Raw genomic sequence first — 22,561 nt, forward strand, 5'->3', positions numbered from 1 at the left:
GGGACTACCCATATTTATTGGAGAGGCTCTTAATCCTCTTCGTGGTACTCCGTCCGTCTCGGTTTATAAGTCATCTTACGAAATCAAATAATCCCAAAACACTAAGGCACGATGCATTAACTTTCACCTCATTTTTTATTTTTTGACTTGAATAAAGGAATCAACCAATAAGAGACGTGTGGCGTGTATGTTTTTAATGACTTCAGACTAAGGCTGGTCATAGTGGGGAGTATCATATAATAGTATCATGCATATGATACTATTGTATGATATTAACTTTATAGTGCATAGTATCATAAAGTATTATCATAGATGACCTTATTTATTGACATGCATGACACATAGTAGCATAACATTTAACATGTTACGGTATCTACTACTCCATCCGTCACGGTTTAGAAGGCACGCTTGAAAATCTCTAGGACCAAGGTAGTCATCGATTGGTTGTGAGATGTAGCAGGTGTAAATGATAATGCGTCTAATCAACTGAGAAAATACTAATAGTAATGCGTGAGCAGCAAATTGGAAGGACGCATGCATGAGTAGTACTAGTACTAATTAATAAGAGTAATTGCTTTCGCGCCTTAAACCTTGTCTATTTTGAAAACGCACGCAAGTTTAACTGTGCCTTCTAAACCGTGACGGAGGGAGTATGTTACTCTAACCCTCTCTCTCTTTTTTATTTGTCTGTCACATCAACATGTTTGCTAGTCCCAAGCACATGATACTACCTTAGGCTGGTTGTAATGGAAAATATCATATACTAGTATCATGCATATTAGTGTATGATACTACACCCGTAATGCATACTATCATGTGCTAGTATCATAGAACAGTTCATTTATTACATGCATGACACATACTAGCAAAATATTTAATATGATACGGTATCATAATATGATACTCAACCCTCTCTTTCCTCATTTAATTTCATGTCACCTCATCAAATATGCCTAGATGACATGCATGATACTACTTATGATACTCTTATTACGATCAACCTTAGTTATTCCCACTATGACGAGCCTAACTAACACGACGCCAATTCATTACATGCGATGATATTAGTTAGCAAGTTAATATTAATTTTTCTTGTTTCTTTTTTCCTTTTGGTTGTGGTGTATAATCTAAGATTTTTTATAAATCGAGACGGAGGGAGTATTGATGTTTTGAGGTAGGCACCGGGGTAAGATACTTTCGCAGTTTCTTCATCGTGGCCCTCTCCATTAAAACACCATCTCGTCGCAAGTTGCAACGGAAAAGCCCATTCTCCTCTTGTCACTCTCACCGGCCCGAGCGCTCGAGCGAACCGTGAGCGAACCACCGCCTCCGTGCCACATGACGATATCGCTGCCGGCAACGGCGGTGGCTCTGTTCGTTGTCCTCGCCGCACTCTGCCTCCTCGTTGTCCCGTCCGCCGGATTCTACCTCCCCGGCGTCGCGCCCAACGACTTCGAAAAGGTACCCACCGTACTATCTTGCGGCGACTCTATTTCCTCCATACTTGCGTGGGTCCCTCCCGTGCAGGATCATTTCCTGGTCGGATCTGGCGGCAGCATACCCAGATCTGGGTTCGCGCGGCTGTGTTTCTCCGATATCTCCGTGTTTCATGGGGTTAGATTAATGTGGCCTCGCGCAATGTAGTTACTGCGCGGAGTGTACGCATTTCGAGAAGCCAAACTTAGAACTATGCTTTTCGCTCGAAATTGTGCGTTAGGACGAATGAAGATTGACGGCTGATTGGCAGCTCGTGCGCTGGCGGCAATGCGGATTTAGAAGATGATTTATGGTCGTCAATGCTTGTCATCAAGTCGTTGTATAAGTTGCCTAATTGATTTTCGAGGACGAGATAGTTTTTGGAATGCAGATTTGCTCGTTTATAAGATGTAAAATCTCAGGTGGGAAAAAAATTAGCCTTTAAAACTGGAGTTCGCTAGGATGTGTGGCCCTTCTCAACAGTGTTAGGCCCTCTTTGATTCAAAGGCTTTTCATAGGAATTGCATTTGTTTGTTGCTAACTCAAAGATCTGAATCTCCAACTAATAATTCATATCCAACTTACTAGCATACATTATGCACTAAGCGGGTAAATAGTTAACTGGGATCCACTTGTTCGCATGCAACTGCTAACTGAATCACTACGTTTCAATGCAGAAAGACCATCTCCCTGTGAAAGTCAATAAACTGACTTCAATTAAGACACAGCTTCCCTACTCCTTCTACTCTCTCCCATTCTGTAAGCCAGATACGATTGTTGACAGTGCTGAAAATCTGGGTGAAGTTCTCCGTGGGGATCGCATTGAGAACTCTCCATATGTGGTTTGTTCCTATTTATCCATTGTTTTCTTTGTCCGGTACTTTGCACAATTGGCCTTTAACTTTTCACGCCTATGTTTTCCAGTTTGAAATGAGGGTACCTCAGATGTGTCAAATAGTCTGCAAGATTTCAGTTGGGGAAAAAGAAGGAAAGGGTCTCAAGGAAAAGATTGAAGATGAGTACCGTGTGAACATGTATGTTAGTCATTTACTTTCTGTATTATCTAAGAGTACATTGATGTCTACGGTAGGTCTTACATAAATTCTCTACATCCAACAGGATTCTTGACAATCTACCTCTAGTTGTTCCTATTCAAAGAGTGGATCAAGAAGGTGCTTATTTCTATCAACATGGGTTCCATGTTGGAGCCAAAGGACAATACTCAGGGGTAAGTTAAACTATTATGTATTGATCAAATGCCATCTGGGGGCAAAGTTCTTATGGCGCGCACTTTACTTTTCTTGGTTGTTTGACAGAGTAAGGATGAAAAGTACTTCATCCACAATCATTTGTCCTTTACGGTGAAATATCACAGGGATGCACAGAGGGATGTTTCTAGGATAGTGGCCTTTGAAGTAAAACCCTACAGGTACATTTGAGCTTATAATCATTTGAAAATTTGGGTGTTAGTAATTTGAATCTGAAAAATAATGGCATATGCTGCAGTGTGAAGCACGAATATGGACAGTGGAATGACAAGAAGACTCATCTGACCACTTGCGATCCGCATGCGAAACGTATAATTACATCCTCTGATTCTCCTCAGGAGGTTGAAGTTGGCAAAGACATTGTCTTCACATACGATGTGGATTTCAAGGTGATATTAATGTGCAAACCTTTTAGGTTCAACACTATTGAAGCGATTGTATTTTTTTTGAAAGATCCAGCATCGCTGGCGTTCAATTGATTTAGCAGAAGGATTGACAAAATGCTGATCAAGTGATGGGTGGATGAAAGAAGATTACATCATTGCCAGGAAAGCTTTTTTTTCGGCACCTAGGGTCCTTTTCAGAAGCTAACTCCTCACGTCACGATCTCCCTGAAGGGGTGATCTATGCATTTTCCACCGGCCATCCTCCATTGCTCCATGTCTCTACGGCATGCCTCGATTATGTGGCGTCCATTTGCCTGCTTTCCTCTGAACACACATGCATTTCTCGCCAGCCAAATGTGCCAGCCAATGAGTGCTACCATTGTCCTTGTGCCCTTCCTGACGTTTGTGGCTGCGACGGAAGCAATAAGTTTGACGCGGTCGGTTGTCGAGTCTCCCATATGCGTTGCGCGACTAGACACTCCCATAGCAAGTGAATGGAGGTCTCCAGGTTTGTGAGGCAGAGAGGACATAAGTATCCATTTTCCCAACCCCTCCTTTGCAACCGGTCATTGCACCAAAGCCTGTCTTGGTGGAGCACCTAGAGAAACATCTTGATCTTACCCGGCGCCCAAACCTTCCAGATGAGCTCTCTGTAGTTGCTTGGTTGGCAGTTTGCAAACTGGGCCATGTAGGCCGTTCGCGCGGAGTATTGCCCAGAGCTGCACAACGTCCATTTGACGGAGTCAGGTGATCCTTGCTCCATCGCGATGCCCGCTTGTCTGATCTCCCTTGCTAGCTGAATGACTTGGCGCACGATGCCTCTGTAGTTTCCATGTCGTAGATCCAAAATCCAGCGATCATTCTGCAGAGCCTCTCTTACTGTTCTGTTTTCCTGATGGACATGGCGAAGACCGTTGGATATGCCAGACATAGCTGTCTGCCCCCAAGCCACGAGCAGAACCAGAACGAGGCCGTTCCCCATCGCTGATAGGCACGCTGGTGGAGGCCACAAACAAAGCCCGATCAGCACTGTCACAGGGCGTGCCAGTGCCGACCCAAGGTCTATGCAGCTGCAACTAGCTGAGCCAGAGCCACCATAGCTGCAGCGCGCGCGAAACTTTGGAAGGTCGTGGATGCCAGGCGAGGTGACCTTCTCCCATCGAACCTTGCACTCCTCCCCCCGAGATCTCTTCATCCTACGCCCAGAGAAACGTTGCCGCGATTTGTCGATGTCCTAGAAGAGAACTTCTTGGGCGCACGCGGTGCCGTTATCGCGAAGGTTGGCAGGGCTGATAGGACGTGGCATACAAGGACGCGTCGACCTGCCATTGGCATGAGCCTGCACTTCCAACTCGCAAGCCTAGCTCTAATTCTGTCGAGGATGAATTGGAGGTGAACTAATCTAAGTCTCCTTATCGAAATATGTAATCCTAAGTATGTGGTTGGGAGCGCCGCCGTTCTACCTCCGAAGTTTTGCAGGATGTTACATAGGTCGATGTCGTTGCATCTGATGGGGATCGCCGATGATTTAGCGAGGTTGACGCGCAGGCCAGTGGCGTCGCCGAAGCGCTCGAGAAGATCTAACAGCATGTCCATTTCCTCGCGCACAGGGTTGATGAAGATTACTGCGACATTGATGTACAAGTTCGTGCGCATTCTAGCCGAGACACCTGGCATGGTCGAGAGCCGGCTAGTCCTAATGGCTGCCTCTAGCACCCTATGAAGTGGGTCGATGCACAAAATGAAGAGCAGCGGGGAGAGAGGATCTCCTTGCCGAAGCCCTCGCTGGTGCCCGATTCGATGGCCCGGAGCATCGTTGACGAGGCAGGACGACGAGGACGTTGTTAAAAACAGCGCAATCCAGTTCCTCCATCGCGGAGGAAAACCCAGGTTTTGAAGCAGCTCCATGATGTATTCCCAAGACACACTATTGAAGGCCTTGGCGATGTCAAGTTTGAGCAGGAGCGCTGGAGTTTTGCCTCGGTGCAAAGCTCTGACAGTGTTCCGCACATACAAAAAACTGTCATGGATGCACTTTTTCCTCTGGAACGCCGTCTAGGCAGGGCTGATAATCTTGTCAATGACTGCAGCAAGGCGCATAGATAGCACTTTCTAGATCAGCTTTGCAATAGAGTGGATGAGGCTTATTGGTCTCGAATCACTCATTTTCCGTGCCCCATCTTTCTTGGGGATCAGGGCAATGACCGTATTCAGATCAACAAAGTTCCCACCAACCAACCGATAGAAATGTTCGAAAACCGCCATCACATTATCTTTTATTGTGCCCCAGCAGCTGCGGAAAAATGATCCCGAAAATCCGTCAGGTCCGGGAGCACGCTCGGCCGGAGATGCCATGACGAGAGCTGCCCAGACCTCTGGCTCAGAGAATGGGTTATCAAGTCCCTCATTTGGGATAGTTGGCATGTCAATGCAATCCCAGTTAGTTGAGCAGCCCCTTGTCTTCTTTGCACCGAGCAGGCTTGTGAAGTGGCTGTGGGCAGCAGCGGCTTTGTTCTCGTGTGCGGTAACCGTTGTTGTGTCAGTATAGAGGGAGTGAATGATAATTTTCCTCCTTGAGATGATCTTTGCTTGGAAAAAGGCGGTCCTCGCATCACCCGCCTTAAGCGAGGTGATCCTTGAAGCTTGCCGCTTACGAGCGTGCTCGACAGCCGTGAGACCCAATATTCTCTGTTTAAGCTGCTTGCGGAGGAGGAATTCACTGTGAGACTGGCTTCTCTTTTCCTGTGCGACATCCAATCTTAGAACAACCTCGCAGGCCAGATGGAGCTGTATTTTTGCATCGCTGAAGAGGGACTTGGCCCAAATCTTCAAATCTGCAGCAGTTCGGCACATCTTAGCACTGAGCCTGATCAGAGGACACATGTGATGTATAGGGCGTTGCCATGCACGGGCGACCGTCTCCTGGAAACGTGGAAAGGGTGGCGGAAAGCGTGGCCAGAAGGGTTCAAATTTGGAAGTGTGGTAGGAGCTAGGGCTCTACCAGGCCTCTGCCTTAGGTTATAAGGATAGGAGGGGGTTCGGAGGAGACGAGGGCGCCGCAGCCGGCGCGACGGCGCCGTCTCGGCGCAGGGAGGAGGCGGCGGCTAGGGTTAGGGTTCCGGCTCCTCTGGGAGCCGGGCAATAGAATTGTCTTATTGCTTGATTTCAAAAGGTGTCTTACAACCTGTATCTATAAGCTCTAAGGTAATAGAAATAAGGTAACTTGGGCTAAGCCCCTAACTTAACTAAGATAACTTGGGCTAAGCCCCTAACTAAACGGGCCCATTGGACCTCCTCTGGCTATATGTTATGCCGGTCATAACAAAGTGGCTCTCCCTGGTGGCGCTGCAGTGTCTGAGAGAAGTCAGAAGCAAGGGGCAGTGGTCCGAACAAGCCGTTGCAGCAGCCATTGCCATGTAGGAGGGGAATAGGGCTTCCCATTCCAGGTTGCAAAACACTTTGTCAATACTGACCATTGTTGGATCTTCGCGCTCATTTGACCAGGTATATCTTCTGTTTTTACATTTGATCTCCCGCAGCCCGACGCTATCAATTGCCGCTCGAAACCTACCCATGATCAGCTTGTTCAGATTCAGGTTGTTCTTGTCGCGAGCCTCATAAATGATGTTGAAATCATCGTTTATCAGCCACGGCTCTCCATGAGGTGGCACGGCATGCGCAAGCTCAGCCAGAAAATCATTTGTGCGCGCGTCGTCCACCGGTCCGTATACCGTGGTCAACCAGAAGAAGGAATTATCCTGCAGTGCTGAGAACCTGCCAGTATCGAGAAGCAGCCGACTTCGTGTATGGCAAACAACAATTTGCTCTTGTCCCAAAGGATAGCCGCACTGCCGCGAGTAACCCATGGCTGGCAGCATAACACGACCCTCCAGTTTACAGCCTCCAATGTCTCTCACAATGGATGGAGTCCATGCCTCAAGCTTTGTTTCCTGGAGGCACAGTATGCTTGCCCGGTGTGCCTCAGCAACCTCGCGCACAACAATTCTTGCTGGTGAGTTGAGACCCCTAACATTCCAGCTCAAGATTGCATATGGTGTGTTACTCATATGGCACAGGAAGTTTCTCCGACAGTAACAAAGCTCTATTAATAAGGAGGCACAGGTACACCAGGCGCGAAATAGGGTTGCGCCGAAGACCACCCATAGGCCCCAAATCCTCCAGCGCAATGCAGTCCAGCTACTCCTTTTTTTTTTGACTGGTGCAGTCCAGCTACTCCTAGCAACAACACTAAGATGCACTAACATATTTCCTAACTCAAATTGGCTGAAGGCCAATCCCTGCAGGAGACTAATACTAGTAGCTATTAGGAGAACTAACATAACTAACTAGGTCGTGGCATCCGCATCAGCATCAGGGCCCACGAGCCCGTTTGCAATGCGCATGGCCTCGGGGTTGAGGCGCGTGAGCTTGGCGATGACATTGATGTCCTCCTCAGTCAGCGGCTCGTGAAACGACGGATCAGAGCTTCAGCCGCCTTTGCCGTCATCTTGTCTTTTGGCCCAAGCAAGCCCAGATGCTTGACCAGCAGCAGGGAGGCACGTTGGCAACTGACACGGAGGTTTTCATTGCCATCTGCCGTGCACTCTGCCGAACAGCGGCAGGGGTTGCTCTGCCTTCGGTGGTGCAGAACACCTGCGTGTAGGCGCCGCCGAGATGAGCGGGGTCGGAGACGTGGTTGTGCTTCTTCGGGTGCACCGGTACCCAGCTGCAGCTGCAGCACACCCTGCATCACAACGCCCACCTGCAGGTTGGTGTTGGCTTCAGCGGGCGAGGCGCGGGAAGCCGAAACCGACGTCTCATCAGCGAACTGGAGAGGGCTAGCGAGAGCGGTGGCAATAGACTCATCAAGCTCCAGCTGAGCAGCATCGATGGCGGGCGGAGGGAGATCGTTGGCAGTAGAGTCGAAGAAGTCCGTGACAGGGTTGGCCGCAGCAGGCACTGGAGGCACATCCCGTAGGCGCGGAACGAGTGGCATGGGCGGCATGGCCTTCAGGACAACTGATGCCGAGAGCCTGGCCCCATCCCGTCGGCGGCTGATGGGGGTCCGGCTCCGCTGACGGCTGGAGGCAGCGAAACCGGCCCCGTCTGCTTGCATCCCATCAGAGTATCCTTCCAAGAGCGCCTGCGGCCCTTGTCATGGTCGTGGTCGTCCTTGACACGACGTTCATCGAGGCGTAGACTTCTGCAGCCCCTAGGGGCCGCAAGGTCGGGGTGCCGCTGCCCATGGCCCTGGCCGTCCTTGACGTGCATAACCCATGCGCCGGGACGGAGCGGCCGTCATCGGATCTCGAGGACGACAAGCCGCTCAGCACCGAATGAGACGAGCGTGAGGAGAGGGGACCAGTCCTTCACACGATCAACGTGGATGAGCATGTCGTGGCGCTTGACGCGAGGAGGCGGCGCCACCTCCTGGCTCGGCGGGGAGAAACCCAGCATGGCCTCAACACGCCCAGCGCCCTGCGCCGCCCTCTAGATAGTTTGCGTGGTTGGGATGAAGGCCACATCCCAAACCCAGACCCAACATGCGAAGGTTCTCGTGTGGCCGCGCTCATGCGTCCGGCTGTCGCGGCTGTCGAAACGGTCGATGATGCACTTGCCGCCGAGGATCTTAGTCGCCCCCTCCAGGGACCAGAGGTGCATCGGCACCTTCTCGATGACGACGCGGACGTGGAGCATGAAGTCTTGGCGGACAGCGTGATCATCTTCATGCCACGACTTGATGGTGAAGTTGACTTCGTCGACGTTGATGGTGCCAAGGCGCACGTCGTTGTCCCGGTGCGCTGGAAGCTCAAAGTGGACGAGGAAGTCCTCCGGGTTATGGCTCGTGACCCGCAGCAGCAGGTGGGCGGGCGTGTGAAGCTGCGCGTCAAAAGCCCGACCGACCAACATGGGGCTCGCCCCGTGCCTATCCTCCATGGAGACGAGCAGCATGGCGTGGCGGCGCATGAGGAACATCTGGTGTTCCATGGCCGGCGACTCGATCACCACCTTGTGGCTGGTCCTGGGGCGCCGCGATGGATCGATGTGGTAGGCCATCATCCTTGTAGGGGTAGGCGGTGGAGGCGGCGGCGTGGGATACCGGAGGCGCTCCTTGACCGGGCGACTCCCCACACGGGGACCCAACCTCTCCTTCACCCTTTTGTTTCTAGGATTTTGTGGGCATTCCTTGCTGAAATGGTCGGGGACCTTGCACACAATGCAGTGAACTGGATCCCTACAATCTACCCGACGGTGCTTGGAACTCACACATCGGAGGCAGAGACCCCGGAAGCGCCTTAAGAAGGTCTCCCGGCCGGCGTCCGCATTGAAGGAGGGCAGGTGACCTCGGTGAAGCTGCGGAGCCTGGTCAGAGTCGACTTGAATGCGCCTGCTGGCACGGCGATACTTGCGGGACTCGACCTTTATCCATCCATCGCCATTGCCCGAAGTAGACCGGCCCGGACTGCGGAAGGGGCGGACGACGATGGACTTAAGGGCGTTGCTGCCCTAAAAGGGAGGGGATCCAGCGAAGGGACTGGGGTGGAGAAGGCAGGCGTGATGTGGGAGCACTCCCCCCGAAGCAGGATTCGCGGTGGGGAGCCGGAGAGGGCCGCAGACGGACAAGCGGGCTGCAGAGGGTCCGACACCTCCGACGGACCGATGGATTCAACCGGATCCGGGACAGAGGCTGGCTTGCCCATCTTCCGCTGTCCCGTGAGCTAGAGCGCGCAGATCCGAGGGAGCCTATAGAGCGGGAGCGGCCCATGGCCAGGCCGCACAGGCGTTGCACAGCCCGCCCAGCAGCGCCGGAGATAGGTGGCCGCTGCGGCCGAAGTGGCCCGCGGCGCGTGAGGGGTGGAGGCGCAAGAGAGGCGTAAGAGGCTGTTGTTGTTCCACTATCGGTCGAAGCGACTGTATTTGCTATAGTATTGCCCCGCGAGCTGGAGCGCGCAGATCCGAGGGAGCGGGAGCGGCCCATGGCCAGGCCGCGCAGGCGTTGCGCAGCCCGCCCAGCAGCGCCGGAGATAGGTGGCCGCTGCGGCCGGAGTAGCCCGCGGCGCGTGAGGGGTGGAGGCGCAAGAGAGGCGCAAGAGGCCGTTGTTGTTCCACTATCGGTCGAAGCGATTGTATTTGCTATAGTATTGTTCAGTGTGTACTAGGTGGAGCTTGAATATTATTTACTAATTCTTTCAACTACTCATATCATCTTGCAGGAGAGTGATATCAAGTGGGCATCTCGCTGGGATAGTTATCTGCTGATGACAGATGATCAAATCCATTGGTTCTCCATTGTAAATTCTCTCATGATCGTTCTCTTCCTTTCCGGAATGGTTGCAATGATCATGCTCCGGACCCTTTATCGGGATATCTCCAAGTATAACCAGCTTGAGACTCAGGAGGAAGCCCAAGAAGAAACTGGATGGAAGCTTGTTCATGGTGATGTTTTCAGGCCGCCTGCCAACTCTGATTGGCTCTGTGTTTATGTTGGTACAGGTGTCCAGTTTTTCGGCATGATGCTTGTCACGATGGTCTTTGCAGTCCTTGGCTTCCTTTCTCCATCCAACAGAGGTGGGCTGATGACAGCTATGCTCTTGCTTTGGGTTTTCATGGGTTTGCTTGCTGGTTACTCTTCTTCACGTCTCTACAAGTTGTTCAAGGGTTCAGAATGGAAGAACATTGCCTTGAGGACAGCATTCACCTTCCCTGGCAGCGTGTTCACTGTTTTCTTCTTCTTGAATATTCTTATCTGGGGGCAGAAGTCCTCTGGTGCAGTTCCATTCACCACAATGTTTGCCCTTGTCCTCCTTTGGTTCGGTATCTCGGTGCCTCTAGTGTTTGTTGGGAGTTACCTTGGTTTCAAGAAACCTGCCATTGAAGACCCTGTGAAAACAAACAAGATACCCAGGCAGGTACCTGAGCAAGCCTGGTACATGAACTCAATCTTTTCGATTCTAATTGGAGGAATCCTTCCATTTGGAGCTGTGTTCATTGAGCTCTTCTTTATCCTGACCTCCATCTGGCTGCACCAATTCTACTACATCTTTGGGTTCCTCTTCCTCGTCTTCCTGATTCTGATCGTCACATGTGCCGAGATATCGATTGTGCTCTGCTACTTCCAGCTATGCAGTGAGGATTACCTATGGTGGTGGCGATCATACCTGACATCAGGATCTTCTGCCCTGTACCTCTTCCTTTATGCGACTTTCTACTTCTTCACAAAGCTGGAGATCACAAAGTTTGTGTCAGCCATCCTTTACTTCGGCTACATGCTCATCGCCTCATATGCATTCTTTGCCTTGACGGGTACAATTGGATTCTATGCCTGTTTAATGTTCACCAGGCTGATTTACTCGTCTGTGAAGATTGAGTAACACAGCGTGCTTCTCCCTGATTCTGTTGACACGCTGAAGGTCGATGTTGTTGCCAGTGAATGCCGTCCTCCGAACGTCAGTTCTGAGTTCTGAAAGCTGGTTGTTAAGATGAAGTGGTGATGTGTTATCCATGGTTAAACTATTATAGCTAGCCCGGTCAGTTTTGTTCTCCTTTTTTTTTGGCTTTAGCATCTGGTCACGAGGATGCCTGTCAAATGCCTGTTGCAGCGTGAATTGTATATGGATGCTGATAAATCTCAATTCCTTCTTCATGTCGTAATGTAATGTACTCTCTCCTTAAATTAATATAAGAGCGTTTACAACACTACTTAATAATCCAAATGCTTTTATATTAGTTTACAAAGGGAGTAATTGTTAAGGTACATTGAGCCTTTTATTTAATATTGCCCATATGTTACAACGGATGGAAAAAACTATGTTGATATTTGTTCTCTTTCCTCACCATGGGTGCCCGAAGGCAACAAGACGTTTGATGGGCCAGTTTGCCGTTCTGTACAACGTCTCGTTGGAGGGGCGAGTTTATCTCAATGGAAAAAACAAGTCTTGAAGGTGTTAACATTGAAGATAAACTCTTTTCACCGTGACTTAACATTGAAGATAAACTCTTTTCACCCTTTTCTCCATAATTGGTTCGTCAACCAATACCGATTTCTCTTGGTAGATACTTGAGGCGATCTCCTAAACTTTACAAACTTCTTCAAGAACCACATTTACTCTTGGTTTGTGAAGACTTTGACACCTAAGCGTCTAGAGAGTTGGCAGCTCTCAAGAGTATTAGGTGGAGCATACTAGACTTAGATTCGAATGATGCTAAACCACTATCTAATTTTTTTAGATGTGACTTAACATTGAAGATAAACTCTTTTCACCCTTTTCTCCATAATTGGTTCGTCAACCAATGCCGATTTCTCTTGGTAGATACTTGAGGCGATCTCCTAAACTTTACAAACTTCTTCAAGAACCACATTTACTCTTGGTTTGTGAAGACTTTGACACCTAACCGTCTAGAGAGTTGGCAGCTCTCAAGAGTATTAGGTGGAGCATACTAGACTTAGATTCGAGTGATGCTAAACCACTATCTAATTTTTTGGCTCTGGGTTTTCTTTTAGTGAATTTTAAACTCAAATCACTTAGGAGAGAGGGTAGCTCATAAATATCTCAGAAGCAAACACAACAGCCACAGACAAAACTGGTGCGGGGTGGCTATTTATGGCCTAAGCCTTTCTTGAAGGGAAATGACCATTTTGGACACGCGATTTAGCCCAATCGACACGTTCCCAACGGTCGAATTTAAGAGCAACAATAACATTACTTGAGGAACAAGTAATGCTAACCCCTTAGTTTGAGACAGATCTCTTGAAGTGAAGAGGAACACAGTCTCTTGCTGTCGACTATTTTCTCGGAACACAAAGAGATCTCTCTCTCAACTCATATAGGATTGGATTTAGCATCACTGAACAAAGCTTTCAATCACTATACCCCTCTTAGTAGCACGGTGATCCTATGACTCAACGAAAGAGAAAAAGAACAACGAAACAAATGCTACGTCTTCACTTCGTCTTCATCTTCTTAGCTCCAGTCATATCCTTCAGACAGACACCTAACGAATTGCTTAGCATCAACAATTTTTAGGGGTCTTATGAGAACAATCTTTGGCGATAATACTCGCTGCAACGCAGGAGATTATCTTTGGAGTTTGACCAAACTCCCCGAGATTCCAGGGACCTGTTACTCTGTGTACACTAGCAAACACATAAGTCCCTAACTGTTTATGTCAACAAGCTCCAAAACATAAGGAGGCAGATTATTGCACCAACAATCTCCCCCCTTTTGGATGGTTGTCGACAAAATAGATAATCATCGAAGAAGAGATAGATAATGGAAGGTATTCTGAACAAGTGTTACTTTTCTCGATGATGAAATAAACTCCCCTTAAATGTATGCATGTATACAATTTTGTGATAAGCTTTCCTACAAATGTCTGTTTGTGAGGAGGAAATTTCAATCAGTTGAGATGCTATAATTGCACTTATAAGATAAGTTTCATCGAGAGCAAAGTGCAATCATTCGTAATTTCTGGTAATAAGTCCACCTGTAAAATAGATGCTTCGAGAGAAAATTAGTAGCAGGAGGGGTTATTAATTACATCACAAAAGTTAATGAGAGTTTGACAACGAAATCTACAAACATTGAAACTCAGTTGCAAACTCGAGAGAAAACGAATCCAGAAGAACGTTGAAAGACAAATCTATTTACAACTTGATGTAGTCCTCCCCCTTTTTGTCAACGAGTGTCAAAGGTGAAGATGCATGGGGCATGAAGCACTTGATGTAGATCACTCCGAGACATTTTCAGAAGAGCTGGGTGAAGATTCTTCATATGTAGAGGTGATTGGCATTGAAGCAGCTTCTTTGGTGTCTGCAATAGTAGGTTCTTCTTAGGTTGTTCTTCATGCTGAACAGACAAGCCTGGTATGAGAGGATTAACTTTAGGCAGAGCACGAGTGAGAGCTTGGCCTTCAGATGGCTTTTCAGTACGTGAAGTGGCTTTTGATTCGTCGAGCAACTGGTGAATCTTGAGATGAATAAGATGAGTAGTAGGCTCACGAGCAGGTAGAGGTGGTACACTGCGATCTTGAAAATCTTCGATAGAGAATCCCTTCTCAATATAGTTAGAGTTTTTGAAGATTCACATTCAATAGTTTCTTTAGTGTGAAGAATTTGCAAAGCAATTTCCAAAGCCTCTTCTTATTCTCATTAGCTATCAAATGCATGATGCGAATGCGGTTGTTGATAGAATTGAGCTCAGAAGCGAAGTGTTCTTTCTCATGGCGATCGTCCTCCAAATGTTTCACGAGAAGTTGCTAGGTGCGCAAGCGAACTTCAAGTTGAGAATATGACAGAGGGGAAGATATCTTTTCGCATTGAGGTAGACGAGGGCCAACAAAGTGGCGATGGTAATCTTAGCTTGACGCAGGAGATTTCCTCGAAGTAAAATCTTCCATGACTTGTAATGTATCCCACACGGGAGGACTCAAGCTTTTGTGAGAGGCCTTGGCAAGATAGACAATCTTCATGGGGTGATCAATGACTTTCTTGATCCATGGCGCATACACTTTGATTCAAAGAGGATGTTCAGTCGAATCCTTGAGAATGCGCAGAAACATATCTTGAACATCAAAGATGTAACCTTCGAAGATAGCATAGATGGTATTTCAAAGAATATCACAAATGGAATTTTTTTGATTCATGCCAGCCAAGCGAGAAATGGTGTAAGTGAGCAAGTGGTAAAGCGTATCGTTCTCGAAGGATAAGCGTTCAGGACAAGGAGAGCCAACATAGCCCCGAATCTTTTCTACATCCATTGTGCATCAAGGGTGTGTTTGGTTTCAGGATGAGGTGGAATCGGACGGGTTGGTTCCATCCCTAGCAGCCGTTCTCGTGTTTAGTTGGGTTAGGAATCAGAATTGGGTCATCCGCATGCAGGGAATATTCCCTCCAGATGCTTCACCAAGTGATTCCGCCGATTTTGGAGGAACCGACTCATTATTCGTCCATGAAAGCAAGAAAAAAAAAGAAATAACCAAGCAATTCTCACCGCGCTCACCCTCGCACCCGAGCAAAAGTTTTCGTGGTTGTTTTTTTGGTTATTTTTTGGTGGTTATTTTTTTCATTTTTGTGATTATATTTTTCGTGGTTATTTTTTCATTTTCGTAATTATTTTTTGTAAATATTTGGTATGTACTCATGATTATATTTTTTTATTTGCATGTGTTGAAAATAGAATGAAAATGTTGCTGAAAATTTAAATTATAGGCTTATCAAATGCAAAGAACTTCTATTTGTTCAGAGAAGTAACCTCACCATTTACAGATTCTTCTCATTTCATCTCTCCAACTAAACACCGGGACGGAACCAACCCATGACATTTTTATCATCAACTGAACACAAGGGTGAAACCAACCCATGACTTTGAAATGGAACCATGACATTCCATGACTTTTGGTCCTCAAACCAAACACACCCCAAAACTCTTCATGGGAAACAACATTAATGTTATGGAACCAAATGTTTTATTTGCCATGCTCAAAACGAGGAAAGTGAAAGTGTGACACGAAGTTAGTTGATGTGCACTTGATGCGTATTCCTTCGGTCATCCATTCCATGATCCATTTGGAGCTGTCATCCTCTTCTCTAGTAATGTACAGAGTGGCATAAACTTGGAGCACAATTTCGTGATTCCACGGATGCTCAAATGTAAATACTTTGGTGAGGTACAAGTCATTGAAGTCTTGAAGCAATTTAGTAAAGCATCCAATCTCTCGCATAACGACGTTATTTGAATATTCATGAGGGAGCATCTTTCGGATTTCATATATCACTCAAGAGTAATAGATTGCTTGTTCTAGAGTCGATAAGCGTGGAAAAGGCGAAGTGCGAGGGCAATAATATGGACAGTTCCGAAAGAACTTAGGATGTGCCAAGCGATTGAAAATGGTCCTTTGGCACCTGCACCCGTTGAGAACAGAGGCGATTATTCTCGTGGATTCGGATATTTCAATTCTTCTTTGGGAGTCAGAAATACAAAACCATATACCACTCAGTCAAGATTTCGAACATAATCAGATTTCTTTTCAGAAAGGTCAGTTGCTACTTGTAAACTGCATTTGGTTTTTCCAAAAGAGGAGGGGAGATGCAGAATCGTAGAGATAAGCATTTTTCTTAGTGAGAACCAAGGTTATCGAACCAATATGAGAATCAAGCAAACCCCCTTCAACAACACCTGCACACACCGAACCAAACACTTACACCCAATGCGGACAAGAGGGTTGTCAAGCCCTTTGAACTCGTTACTTGGAAGGATTAAATACTGATAGATACATATTATAAACATAAAAGTAAATAAAAGTTAGATAAATCACAACAAGGTAAATAAGGTTTTAGTAAATATATTTAAGTAGACCCGGGGGCCATAGTTTTTGCTAGAGCCTTCTCTTTTGAACATAGCATATGGCGGGTCAACAAATTGGGCAATTGACGGAATAGCGCATAGTTATGACATGTTATTCATGACAATGATCATTTATATAGACATCATGTTCATAAACAAGTAGGCAGACTCCTGCCTGCATCTACTACAATTACTCCACTCACCGATCGCTATCCAGCATGCATCTAGAGTATTAAGTATGAAATAAAGTAATGCATGGAGCAAGATGACATGATGTAGACAAAGTAAGACAAGAAATACGTTCAGACACCGTTGTTATTGTTGGGGAACGTTGCATGGGAAACAAAAAATTTCCTACCCACACCCAAGATCTATTTATGGAGATGAACAACTACGAGAGGGGGAGTGTATCTACATACCTTTGTAGATCGCTAAGCGGAAGCATTAAGAAACATAGTTGATGTAGTCGTACGTCTTCTCCGTCCCGATCTAGCGGCGAACGGACGTCGCCTCCAGGTTTAACACACATGTAACAACTCGGATCCGACGCTCCAGAAGATTTCCGTCTTATTTCGTTATCGTTGTGTGTTCTATTTGTTTGTTGCATTCATCATCACATCATACGCATCATGCACATTGCATCGACACTCCGTTGTCATCATTTTTCAAAACTTGCATCCGTTATTAGTTGCCGATTCTCTCCGTTTTGTCCTTGACCATTTCGAGACCAACCATACATGCATGCGCCCGCAGCATTATTAAAAATATTGTTTTTAAAAGTGTGTATAAAACATTCTCGGATTGGGTTGAAAGTTAGCGTGTGGTCTTAATATAGCGTAGGCGGACCGCTTGCCAAATTTTGCCGTATTCGGAGGTCGTTTGATGCCCGAACGGATAAACCTATAGTGACACTATATTCGGTTTATTCGTCGAACGTTTTTCGATTTTATAAACTCCGTGACGGGCCGTAAAAACTTTCCTCTCATCCCCACCTATCCCATTTACACACCCCACTAGCCCAGCCTAGCCCCTTCCGTTCGTGGACATTGGATCGTGATCAGACGATGAGATCCAACCCATCGTAGTCCATTCCCTATATGAAACCACCCCATGGAGAGAGAGCCCTCACCCTCATTGCCAAAATTGCAGCCACCCCCCTGAAAATCCCCACCTTCTAGCTCCCCATCCTCCAAATCTCGCAACTCTAGCCACCCCTCAGATTTGGACCCTTAGATCTTGATCTAGGGGCTCAAAATTACCCAAAACCCCACCCCGGGCAATGTCCGCGACCAACCCGGACAAGTTCGGACGACCGCAAGGCAACAACCGCTCGGGCCTGATCCTCCCGCGCTCCCGTGCGCCGCTGTGACATCCCCGGATTTGTGCTACAACAAACTCTGTAATCAAGCTACAGTAATCCGAAGATCATGCTAATCCATGTGTGATCACTGTTGGGATCAAACTCTCGTTCGAATCCCTATGCAATTCAAATTATCTGAAATGTGAAATTAATTTTATCCATTGGTTTTTTTGCTTAGGTTGCAAATATTCCCTAAGCTATTCTAAAGTTGGAACCAACATTTTATCCATTGGTTTAGTGCCTCCAAGACATTTATAAGAAGGCCAAAACAATTATTAGATGCCCTTTTGAATTATAAAGTTTCAGGTAATTTCAATAAGCCTTTGAACATTTTGTGTCTCTACCTTTTAGTGTAATATAAATTTTGGACCAAATGCCGTATTGTTACAAAAGATCATTAATACAAAATGAATAAAACAATATTAATTAGAGCAAAACCTATAAAAAAAGAAAACAAAAAAGGAAAACCCCCACCCCAACTAGACCAACGGGCCCACCTAATCTAGCCCAACCAGCCCACTAACTTTGGGGGGGGGGGTATAAAACCCCCACCTAAACCCTAACCCTCTGAGCCCCATTCACACTCTCCTAGCCGCCAACCACGAACCCACCAAACCCACGATCCACCAGCCCCCCACCAACCCACACGAGGGGCTGGATCCCCTCTTTACCCCCACCCCACGAGCCCCTCGCTCCCCCATCACCGAGCGCCCCTCGCTTCCCTCGCTCGTTCTCCCACCGAGCGCCTCCCCAGCACACCCCACGATTGAACCCCCTCTCCCTCTCGTTCCCCTGCGCCTCCCACCGAGCAGCCCTACACCGACCCCCCAGCCACCCGAGCCCACCACCGGCCTCCTCCGCCTCCCCTCCGGGTCTCCCTTCGCCTCCTCCGACCGGCCCCCACCTCGCATCGATCGAGCTCCCCCATGCAGCCACCTCCCTGACCTCCTCCAGCGCCACCCCGCCACACCCCGGGGCTCCTCCGTCCGACCTTGCCCCCGTCCTCCCCGTGCAGCCTCACCGGCCGACCATCTTCACCGGACCTCGCCACTAGTCTGCCACCACACCACACCGCCCCCTCTTCTGACCAACGCGGGTGAGCGGCCACCCCTGTACCCCTCACCTCCCTTCCCCCTCTCCGACCGCTGCACTCCGGCCATCGCGCGCCCCCAGGCCGCGCCCCTGGCTGTTGTGCTCCGGCTGATGCCACTAGACATGCCCCGGCCACCCCACCGCGGCTCTAGTCGTCGCATTCCCCACGCTGCCGCTCGCCCCCCCCTGTGCAGCTCGGCCACCCGCACTCGTCGGCCCCGTCGACCGCGCCAGTGCGCCGCCGTCCGCCCCGCGCCGGCCACAAGGCCGTTGCCCATGCCCCGACTGCCCCCGGTCCTTTCCCTGTAAAACTAGGGGGGTTAATCCCTCATGTGTCTAGATATTTTGGGGGCCAATTGCCCCGTGAGAATTACATTACAGTGGGGTCACAGCCCTTTTAGAACGTATTAATAATAATAAGTATTATTAAATAGTTAATTATTTAAGTAGTTGATTAATTAATTAGATTAATTAAGTCATTAAAGTAATCATGCCTAAAATTAATTATAGTAATTAGTTTGGGTAATTGATTAAGTTAATTAACCTAAACTAAGTAGTTTAGAATCTCTTAATTAATTATATTTAAGCGATGTATGGCAGGTGGGTCCCACACCCATAATTAATTTATTTTAAGTAATTTTAAACCTAATTAATCCTGTGTCAATGACATATGGGACCCGCTGGTCAGAGTTGACCAATCAAACCTGCGTGTTAACTGCTGATGTCAGCATGACATCATGCTGATGTCATTATTAAAATTTTTGAATTTAGTTTACTCTGTTTAGTTTTAGGTTATTAATAAAACTTAAAAAATTAATATAAAATAAACCGTAAGTCAGATGAATTTTTTTGAACATGAAAGTTCATCTACAAAACGAGACGAACCCGGTTACGCTATCCGTTCGTTTGTCTCGCGCCCCTAGCATAGAAAACGTGGAACTTCTTCACTATTTTCGTCTGATCGGTAGTAGCCAGAGACCCGGGCAATATCATCCGATATTTTCCCGATCCGTCTATGACGGATAGCACTGCGTTAGCTCATGCCTAACCCTGCTTTGACACGTCATGCTTAGTGTTTGCATCGGTGTTTATTTATTGTTTCTCCCCCCTCTTCTTACCGGTAGGCCCTGAGACTGACGCTGCTGCCGGGTACGACTACCCTCCCGACGACTAGCCCTTTGCCGCAGAGCAACAAGGCAAGCAAACCCCCTTGATCATTCCTAATCGCCCATTTCTTTCTCTCTCATGGTTGCATTAGAATTTTGCTACTATTGTAGTTAGCTCCTATATCTGATGCATAGCCCAATTTTTTATGAACTGCTACTTTCAGTACTGCACCTTAAAACTGTTTAGTATAGGTGGAGCAGTCATCCCCTCCGACCCTTAGTCTAGTTGCCCCGCATTATCGTCAAGTCTCGATCCCTGATCGACGAGCCAAGCCCCGACACAGCACTTACACCCCCTTAGTTGTACGACGCTGCAGAGCTACTATCGGGTATCGAGGGTGACACCTCGCAAAGTACTCATGATGATATCTCTGTAGTGCAGCTAGTCAGTCGTGGTTATCGAGGGTGATTCCTCCTTCACCACTCCCGACGACGACTCTGTCGTGCAACCCCTCAAGTGTGAGACCCTCGAGAGTGATTACTCTAACTCCACCTTGACGGTTACATCATTCGAAATCCAATGAGGGTGATACCTCGGATCCCCCTGATGTTACAATCACATATTTACTTGACCATGATACTGGGAACATTAATAAATAATGTTTGGCGGGTGGATTCCTGCATGGTTGTGTCGTTTAGTTAATTAAAATGTTAATGGGTTTGGGTATTTGGTCTTGGTTGGTTGAAGGACTTATTACACACTAACCGTCTACATGGGAAGAATTATGGGTACTCGACGTTGTGGTATCAACCAAACCTCTTCAGACGCCGGCAATGGAGCGGCGCGCGCCCGAGTGGTCCGGATATGCATCACGCTTGTAATAATGGGTGCTAGGACTGACCTCGGCCGCCCACGCATTCTGCAGGAGTGCAAAGGGTGATGGGCCCATGACCCCTGCGCGCTTAGGATTTAGACCGGCGGGCTGGCCTCTCTGTTGAGTCTAGGTGGGGTTGCGGCGTGTCGATATTCAGAGGCCGGGCATGACCCAGAAAAGTGTGTCCGGCCAGAGTGTTATCGAGCGTGACAGGGAATATGTTGTGCACCCCTACAGGGAGGAACTTATCTATTCGAATAGCCGTGTCCACGGTTACAGGACGATTTGGAGTTGTGCCCTAATCTTATACAACTACAATTGTTACTTAACTGGAATGTTGCTCCGGGATTGCTTCCTTGCAGGGAGTCGAGGGAGAATCTGTGGGCATGACCTCATATTAATATTGCTGCAACAATATGACTATTAATTGTGTTACCTGTTCTACTCTCATCTATTGCTGCAAGACCCCTAAAGATGCTAGTCTTCGATAAGACTAGGACTTTACCTCTCTTTCTCGCATTGCTATAGTCAGTACACATATAAACCCCTTCCTTTGATACTGATGCATACTTAGCATAGTTTTGATGTCAGTCTTGCGAGTACTTTGGATGAGTACTCACCGTTGCTTTGCTCCCCCTTTGTCCCCGCAATTCGTTGCTGCGACCAGATGATGGAGCCCAGGAGATCGAGTATCCTGCCGACGACGACTGCTACCCCCGACGGTGCCTACTACTACGTGGAGGCCGCTGAAGACCAGGAGTAGTTAGGAGGCTCCCAGGCAGGAGGCCTCACCTCGTTCGATCATTGTATCTTTTGTGCTAGCCTTCTCTAAGGCACCTCTTGTTTAATGTGTGTACTCAGATATTTGCTGCTTCCGCTGACTCGTGTGTTTATCGAGATTCTGTATTCTAGCCCTCGAGGCCCGTGGCTTGTAATATGAAGCTTGTATGTTTGATTTGTATCTAGAGTTGTGTTGTGATATCTTCCCGTGATTCCTTGAGCTTGGTCGTACGCATTTGCGTGTATGTTTAGCGTATGATCAAATCGAGGACGTCACAAGTTGGTATCAGAGCCGACTGCCTGTAGGTAGCCCCCTTTCCAACTCCTTGGCCGAAGTTGAGTCTAGTACTTAAAAAACTTACTAACTTTGATGCTGTGGCTTACGGGCCCACATCTCAATTGGTGGTATTAGTATCTTTTTACTCCTTCTCTATACTCCGGATTCTACTCTCTCTTCTCTTCCGGGTTAAAGAATTTACTAAGTCTAACTTTAGGTTCTCGTAAATATTTTCTCCCGGAGAGCCCCGCATTCCAGCTGGTAGCTTGATTCATTAGAACACTCTGAGGATACTCTCTGATGTTCTCTCGAGAACTTGTGCTCCTCGCTTTTGCGATTTTCCTTCCTCCGTCGACCCCTATGGATGGCTACATACAAATATCATCCGTACCTTATTTTCCAATTGCTCTTGTTTTTACGAGATGCAACGAATTATCTTATCGGGGATTCGTCCATCATCAGTTGTCATGGGTTTCGAAAGTTCTTCGAATTGCTATTCGATCTTTTGGAATCCCCAGTAGCTGTTGGGGAACGTTGCATGGGAAACAAAATTTTTCCTACGCAGATGAAGACCTATCATGGTGATGTCCATCTTCGA

General features: G+C 47.6%; 1 protein-coding gene across 1 annotated transcript; it reads left to right on the forward strand.

The window, feature by feature from the left end:
• Window positions 1–1,230: 1,230 nt before the first annotated feature.
• LOC123413170 (transmembrane 9 superfamily member 9-like) lies at window positions 1,231–11,830 on the forward strand. Its single transcript, XM_045106118.1, has 7 exons — window positions 1,231–1,461; window positions 2,154–2,318; window positions 2,401–2,510; window positions 2,596–2,704; window positions 2,793–2,905; window positions 2,983–3,133; window positions 10,345–11,830. Exons 1-7 carry the CDS (start codon window positions 1,339–1,341, stop codon window positions 11,500–11,502), a joined length of 1,929 nt encoding a protein of 642 aa, XP_044962053.1. The 5' UTR covers window positions 1,231–1,338; the 3' UTR covers window positions 11,503–11,830.
• The last annotated feature ends 10,731 nt before the right edge of the window (window positions 11,831–22,561 follow it).

The sequence above is a fragment of the Hordeum vulgare genome, chromosome 7H (genome assembly GCF_904849725.1).
Source record: "Hordeum vulgare subsp. vulgare chromosome 7H, MorexV3_pseudomolecules_assembly, whole genome shotgun sequence".
NCBI classification, from domain to species: Eukaryota; Viridiplantae; Streptophyta; class Magnoliopsida; order Poales; family Poaceae; genus Hordeum; species Hordeum vulgare.